Raw genomic sequence first — 8,155 nt, 5'->3', positions numbered from 1 at the left:
CGCCGCGGTAGCCATGGGGCCGCGGGAGCCGCGCCGCCGGCTGGAGGCGGTGCTCGGCGCCCTCTACGACCTGGGTGGGTGCGCGGGGCCGGGCCAGGCGCTGCGCCGCTACCGCAGTCCTCCCTGGGGGCCGGGGAGGGGAGGGGGGCCGCGCGTGGGCGCTGCGGAGCGGAGCTGACCCACGGCATGTGCTCGGCACAGGTGAGGAGCCCGGCGGCGCTCGGGGCGCCGCGGAGGACGGCGAAGCGAGAACAGTGCCGCCGCCGGCGGAGAAAGAAGAGGAGGAGGAGAGACGGGAGCCGCAGCCGGCGGCGGGCGGGCGGCGCGGGGCCCGCGGCTTCTTCGGGGAGTTGCGGGCCGAGCTGAGCGCCGCCGGCGCTGCCCCGCCGCCCCCCGCCGCCCCGCCCGCCGTGGAGGTCGTGGTGTTCCGCGGGAGGAAGAGGAAGGAGCGGCACGGCCCCTCGGCAGCACCCGCCAGCGGAGCACAGGTAGAGCCGGGCGGGCGCGGGGTCCCCGCCGTGGGGCGGGGCGCTCTCCCTTACCGGCGCCATCCCCCTGCGCTTCCCGGGTTGGTTTGTCCCGCTTGCTGATCCTGCTGCCTGGAAATCCGGATGCTTTGGCGATCCGCGTGCTCAGCTCGATGGCATCTAGTCCTGCTGATTCCCAGTGGGGCTGCTGGAAACGGTCAGGATGAAGCAGGGGAGTGGGTAGGGCTGGAGGACCGCTTTTTTCCAATTTCAGAAGATCTCCAGATAGGAATCCCGTATTTGATTCAGCAAAATAAATTGATTTGCTGACAGGCCTGATGTTACAGCAGTAAGTGAAAGAAGTGGAAAGCAAAGTCTCTTGGTTACTTCAGTGCCCAGGAGTTTTGTGTGCTGCTCTGTTCTTGTCAGTAGCTGTGGATGTGAGCTGCCAAAACTTGCTCCTCTTCTCTGGCATCACAGCAGCACTGGGCCATTGACAAGCAGCTTTTGTCTTGGAGGATCCGTGTTGGGTAGTCCATGGGGGAACACATGGCAGTATTAGATCTCAGTCCTCTGGTTTGGTTTGTCGCTGCTAAACTGCTTTGCACTACCAAAAACTGTAGCTAAGTTGCTTTAACAGGGAAATCTGGATAGGTTTGGCTGGAAGCTGAGCGGAGGGGTTGATTCATCTCCAGATTTTATATCTTCTCTGGTCGTTTTCCTTGAGTTGTCTCCATGGCTTTAAGATCAGAAGCCCATTCTAAAATAAGCTCTGGTGGGCCAACATAAGGCTGTCTTGAATTAAAAGAGACTTACTGATTTTGGGAGTTTGATTGATTGGAATTGGGAACTTGAGACTCAAGCAGTTGTTTGAATCCATAAACTGTGCTTTTCTGGCATGTTTTCCTCTAAAAATTTTGTTGTTTTTTATAGCTTAAGTTTTTCTACCTGAAAATACTGGTGTTAGGCTTGTTAGCAAAATGCTCTGAAGATAACTGCGTTTATTTGTGGTTGAAATCACAATTCTATATAGAAGCCTTTGCAGAGCTGAGAGGAGTTCAGCTGTGGTGGATGCAGAGTAAAGCCTTGGTGTAACTCTTAGGCCTGAACCTGTGACTCACTGTGCCCTGAGGTACTGGAGAGTGAAAAGGAAGTGCATGAAAGATATTTCAGTTCAGCTTTAATGCTTATGTAGTACTCCTGTTTCCTCTGAGTGGATTGTACCCTTGGGAGCAAACTGGGAAGGTAAACAGGGTAATCTCTTGAATAGATGGGTGTTTGCCTGCCTGTATCAGCATGCTTGGGAGTAGGCAGAGCTTCCACTCCGGTGGCTCGGCACATCCTCCCTGAAATCAGAAATCAGACAGTCTAAAATTACCCTGGGAGATTTGTAATTGCTCCACAGTGTCCCATGTGCAACATTCTTCTAACAAGCAAGCATGTAACTCTCTCCCTGAGGATTTTGCACTTCTTTTTCTTTCTAGGATTTATTTAGTCTGTTCCCACTGGAGAGTCCCCCTCTGAACTGAGAACTGCTGATGAAAAGTTTCTCTGTAAATCATGGAGTAGAAAAGATTAAAAAGTAGAAAAGAATACTTTCTTCAGCCTGAGCTAAGTGGGTTCTGCCATTTACTGACAATGCACCCTTTGGAGCTGGTTCTCTGGCATTAGTGATGCTGGATATGGACACTAATATATATGGCCATGCAGTTACACATTAAGCTTGTTCTTCATGTTGCTCCAGCTGTGAGTACATGCACTATTACCACTTCACTGTCTGAAAAAGACTTATTTAAATTCATGTTCTGTCCTCCATTAACTGTTGGTACAGGTTTGGAAATGGAGATATAAGTGATGCATAGCGCACATGTGGCAGTTTTTCTTTTACTTACCTAGAAAAATGCTATTGAAACTGTCTCTTTTAATAGATCCAGGTAATAAAGCTAGGAAAAAAATACTGCTGCAAACCTGTCTAATATTTTATACAACTGACCTTGCATTTCACTGCTTTTCAAAAAGCTATCCCAATCAGCATTTAAACTGGTGTTACTTGTCATGTTAATTTGAAATGTTCTGTTTTGTTTTTAAACCCAGATAGTGAATGAAGAGAAAAATGCAGTCAGACAAGAATTTAACTTTGAAAAGGTAAGTCAGTAGGATCAGTCTAATATTATTAGTGTACAGTAATGTGTATGTGTATACTTGAGAAAGCTACAGTGGGACTAATGGGAAACCCTTCCAGAAATGGCTATCTCTTGCAGATGAGGATTTCCTAATAGGTAGTGCTGGCTGCATGCCATGCCAAATGAGGAGTAGGCTGGCAGCAGTCAACTCTCCATGTGGAGAGAGGCATGTTACAATCCGTGACCTTTCTGATATTCCAATGAGAATTTGAGGGGGATCACTGTATTTTAGCTGTGTAAAAGTGCTTGAGTTCCCGTTATGTTCAGCATACTTCTTTCATTCCCCTGGTGTTAAATCTCTGGCATCTCATTTGGGAAGGAAAAAAAGTGTATTGGCATCTGTTTTTTGAAACAATAAATGCCTTTTTCCATTCTTCTGTTTATTCTCATCTGTTCTTGTGTAAGCATAACTAGGTTTGGCCACCTTAGCTACTAATTTGTTTACGGATCTCTGCAATTTTTATGTGCCCAATCTCTGCTCAGGATGTGCTATGATCCACTGGAATCTCTCACTGAAGATTCTGCATGGATCTCTGTACTGCTAAGAAAAGTAGGGATTTAATCACCAATTTTAAAAAATGATGGTTTCATTAGAGGTTTTGCCAAGGCATTTGTGTGTAGTCAAACCACTTCACCATATGCCCATCCGTGTTTCTCAGTGGTTAAGTGCCCATTTTTTACATGGAGGAAATCCATTCCATGTGTTACTTTATGTGAAATGAGGAGAATTGAAAATTGTCCCCCTGACACTCCTCACCATCCAGAAGTGAGTTGGACAGTGGTTAACTGCTCTGAATTCAGTTTTATTTTACAGCGTGCCAATTTCGAGTATTAGCCAGGATTTCCTCAGGAGTATGACTTGGTTGCATTCTGCCAGGCATTGCTTTACAACAAGTTGGACATTATGAAATGCCTGCAATTTTCTGTAATGTTCTAGGCTCGCCTGGAAGTGCACAAATTTGGAATCACTGGCTACAAGAAGCAGGAGCAACGTGTTTGGGAACAGGAGCGTGCTATCATGCTGGGAGCCAAGGTAATGTCCCTTGGTTTGTGCTGGAGGTCAGCCAGCTGTTACAGTGCAGAAAGGCAGTAAAGAACATGAGGGTCTTTGATATTGCTCTTTTAAAACACAAGATCCCCTGCCATGACCCTGCTCTGACTTCAACCTTACTTTTACATACTCTATTCTGTCTTGTCTATTTTCTCTAGATGGTTGGAAAATTAGTATGGTTGTGTTATCAGGGAAGTAGTATAGATGAAATATGACTGATCAGGCTGAAAACAACATTGATAAATTTTTAAATCAGGCCATTCAAAAATAAATAGTTGGAGAGAGGGGCTTACCTTTTAAAACTTTATTTTCCCTGTGAGTTAAAGATGGAGAAGGGTTTTTTAATCATAACTAGTGTAAAAGAAAAAAATAATAGGTGGTTTTTCTTCCTAGCTCAGTGTGTGTGTAAACCTTGTAGGAATTATAACAGAGCATTATTGTCTCTACTGTCTTCACCAAGATACAGTTTGTGTCTACCTTGCATCCCTTAAGTCTATTCCTCTCTCCCAAAAGGAAATAATAAGCATTATTAATGTTTTGCCACCACCACCTGAAAAATACTGTCTGTGCAAGTGTGTGAATAGTTTTTGAACCTATTTAAACATTTAATTAGCAGTATCCCTCCCAATTTTTTTTTACAGCCCCCCAAAAAGGCACATGTGAACTACAGGACTTACCAAGAGAAACTGAAAGAGAAAAAAGCAGCGAAGGATGCTGATAAGGAAAAGGTTGGTGTGAAATTTTCTGTATTGAAAGGCAGAATGTAGGAGCCAGCCCAAGTGCCTGACAGATAATGCCTCAGGTGCAGGAGGAGTGCCTGAGCTTGACACCTCTGCTGCTCCCTGTGGATGGGGTTCCTGGCTCCCACAGGATTAATCTCATTGGTAAAAGCTGGTTGTGTGCAGTATGAAGGCACAAAGTTAGGATTGTGTTGTGGTAGGTTTCACTGCCTTGCCGTTCCAGGCTGATGGACTGATGACACAAAATCAGCAGGGTTTTTTTTTATCCTTTTCTCTTAAGAGGAAACAAAATGGTCCCCAATTAAAGTTTGTTGCGTGTTGTCTAACCACTGAGAGCCGGATCTTCAACTGTTTTTTTATCAGCACAATTCCATCTAGGATCTTACTCATTATTTAAAGCAAGGGTGAGGTTTCTGTTGCATCCATCCTCTAGCACAGCCCACCTGGCTCTAAGCCTACTCTCTGCCTCCCTAAGGAGCCTTGTCATGTAGGTGGGAGCAGGCTGGTGGGGCTGGTAATTGCTCTATCAGCTGGCTTCCTGTCACCCTCTTAGCCATGGACCTACTTCTCCTCTTGTCATGTGGCTCAAAGTGCATCCAGAGCATGACCAGTCACAGCTGAACCCTGTTATTTGACAGCTGCCCTCAGCTGGGTGACAGGACACACCTGCTTGGTATCAAGTCAGTCTTCTGCCCCTAGGACCTGTCACATGCCCTAGAAGGGAGCCTCTGCTTCTGCACGTGGCAAGGACAGCACGTTGGTTGTGAGTGGGCTGTACTTTTCCGTAAGGCTCTGGGCACTCCTGACAGTGGCTCCATAATGTGTTGCATCACTTGTTCTGTCAGAAGGTCTCCCAGGTTGCTTTAAGTGCCTGCTGCTCTGTGAAGCAATGGGTACTTACTGCGTGCTGTTTGTATGGGTGGTTGTTCAAGCAACATGCTCTGTTTCTTTTTCATTAAAATATGTGTCTTTAAAAACAGGAACATAAAGCTGATTCTCTTAAGAAGAAGAAGAAGCAGAAAGAACAGAAAGAGAGGTGAGGTGTTTTTAATGTGGTCTTCCCAATGTATCTCCCCTATGTAATTGCAGTCTTACTCCAGAAATCATACACATCACAGTGCAGCAAAATTCTCCAAGTGCTGAGGTCTCCAAAAAATGGTGACACTGCTCTGTGCCTAGCATTTCCAAAGGCTTCAGTTCCACAGCTTTACTTGGAAGTATGTCAGTTCTGCTCCAACATGTCTTAAGACAGCAGCTGGATGTCAGAGGGATGAAAAATCCCTATGAGCAGACTCATGAGACACCACTTGCTCAGGGCATTTGCCCTAAGAGATAATTTCTGCAAAGTGCAGGCAACAGTATACAGAGGCTTGAAAGTGAGCTGGCATTTCCTAATCCTAGTGAGCAGGTTCCCTCTGTACTCTGTCTTCCATCTCTATCCAAAAATCTTTGTGTTTCTAAACATTTAAAAATGTAAATGATACTCTAATGTACTGCAAATTTTACATGTCTACAAAGGAAAAATGTTGTGAAGTCTTTGCATGCTATAGTTTGATACTCCATAATATGAAACTGCATAAATAGGTGACTTTTTCACCATGTGTGAAACATGTGTTTCTGCTGTTTCTTTTAATTATTGTTTTTCCTGTCCCTATTTCAGGAAGGCTAAAAGGAAGAAATCAGTGCCTAGCATTTGGCCTGCAGGACAAGTTGGAAAATTCAGAAATGGGACCTTGATTCTGCAAAGCCGTGACATAAAGAAAATTAAATCATCTAAAGTTAGCAAATGAACTTCATGATACAGAGTGAAATGGACAATATGCATAAGAGAATTCACATTGCTACAAACACAGACTTCTGGGGCCTTTTGCCTATCTACCATATCCTAATTTTTTAATCTTATTTGTTATTGCAGGATTTTTCTGTACTATTCTGCCTTTGGATGAATATTAGAATTTACCGTTTTATAAATAAAAATTAATTCTTAGTAAGAAGGTTATGCAGGCTATTTTTATTAGTCAATATGTGCTAAAGAAAACTTTTTTATAGAATCAGCTTATTGGCTGTAAGTAAAATAATAATTTAATCCATAAATTACTGGATTTATATATATATATATCTTTCATGTGGAAGGAATATGGAAAAAGCAGTATCTTGCTCACTCTGAACTGGAAATAGGTGTTCTCCAAACGTTTATTGGACATAAATCTGTTTCTGTATCCTTATGGATTATTTGTGGATAGTGGAACTGCACAATAACTTTTCTGTCCAGCAAAATCTCTTAATGTTTCAAAATTACCTGCTTTGGAATGAAAATAATATTTTTCTGAAGTTTTGTCCCAGGCAAGCATTACACACTCACCTTGTATATATATCTCTGCAGAAATCTCCAAATAAGCACTTTGGAATAGTGGTTTGGTGGCTTGGTTGGTTGTTTTTTCAAAACAAAACCATGTAAGACTGAGCCAAATGAGCATGGACACTCAAATAGCTACTGGTTGTTCCCAGTTAACTAGTGTTTATTTTGATTCCATGCCTCTGCAGGCTTTTCTGTGAAATCTTTACCAAAACTGCATTTTGGTGCTATTTGGATTTCAGCAATCTGGTGTTTCTGGAACAGTACTGTTTGCCTTCTGTAGCTAAATACTTTATTTTGTTGCTTTTAAGGTCCTTCCATTAGAGATGGCAGTTGTTAGTATCTCTTCCAAAATGAACAGTCAGTATTTTATGGGGAGACAAAGATAAGGATAACTTAAATGACAGAATTTGTTCTGCATTGTAAGGAGATGAGCTTGTTGGAACAGCTCTGGCAGTGAAGGATGTGTACATGGGAAGGAAAGCAGCCCTTAGTGTTTGTTCTAGGTGTACTGGTACCCTTGTAGGGAGCCTGGGCAACATGATCCATGACCCCAAGGTCTGTGTCAGCTTGCAGCAGGTAAATAGCAGCATTGGAGGCTGTCCCCTCCCAGGATAGGAAAGTGTTCTGATAGGGATAGGGAGAGCCACACTGTGGACAGGGATGCTTTCTAGCACGCTGCTTCCCCCACACCTTCCACCTTGCAGGCCCTGGAGGAGGGCTGTGCCAGCACAGAGAGGACCAAGAGGAGGGAGAGGGCTTGATGGGGTCAAGTGCCAGATAAAAAGCAGAAGGGAGTGTTTCTGTAGCCATGTAGGAAGAGAAGGGGTGTGCAGAGTTTGGTTGCTAAATGCTGTTATCACATTTCATAATTGCATCATTTGATTTCTTCTTACTCAGTATTGGTTGCAGATTCAAACTGGAATTAAGATTCCTGTCTGGTTACAGGCTTAATGACTTATTTGACATTAGAGAAATGTCAAATCATGATGGCATGTGAAGGTGTAACAACTAAGAATTTAGTACAGAGCATCAAGACTTGTTGAGGCAACAGACAGGCTTCGGATGTTGTGGGATAACCTGTATTCTATAATTCCTGTTTAATCAATCCTTGATCCTAGTTTTTGCTGCTCACTTCTTGATAAAGTTGTTCATCTTGCTTTCTGTATAATGTGGGACTTTATGTTCTCCATCAGCTTTGGTAAGCTGATGTTCATGCTTGCTTTCCACCTCCATAGCTCCCAAAAGCTATTTGGGAGTGAAACTTGGTCAGAATGGAGTGTAATTTTTGCAGTCAAGCTCGTAAGATCTGTAAAATGTTGAAAAAAATCAGTTCTTAAACTAAAAAGTTGAAAACT

At 43.8% G+C, this 8,155-nt stretch overlaps 1 protein-coding gene across 1 annotated transcript; it reads left to right on the top strand.

Annotated features, from left to right (window-relative positions):
• The first annotated feature begins 13 nt into the window (after positions 1 to 13).
• On the top strand, positions 14 to 6,384 carry C3H1orf131 (chromosome 3 C1orf131 homolog). The gene is made up of 7 exons (XM_062489151.1): positions 14 to 74; positions 202 to 486; positions 2,554 to 2,612; positions 3,588 to 3,683; positions 4,343 to 4,429; positions 5,422 to 5,477; positions 6,102 to 6,384. The coding sequence occupies exons 1-7, from the start codon at positions 14 to 16 to the stop codon at positions 6,229 to 6,231; spliced, it is 774 nt and encodes a 257-aa protein (XP_062345135.1). The 3' UTR covers positions 6,232 to 6,384.
• Positions 6,385 to 8,155: the final 1,771 nt, after the last annotated feature.

Source organism: Cinclus cinclus, chromosome 3 (assembly GCF_963662255.1).
Source record: "Cinclus cinclus chromosome 3, bCinCin1.1, whole genome shotgun sequence".
In the NCBI taxonomy this organism is placed as follows: Eukaryota; Metazoa; Chordata; class Aves; order Passeriformes; family Cinclidae; genus Cinclus; species Cinclus cinclus.
This window is presented reverse-complemented; position numbering and strand designations above follow the sequence as displayed.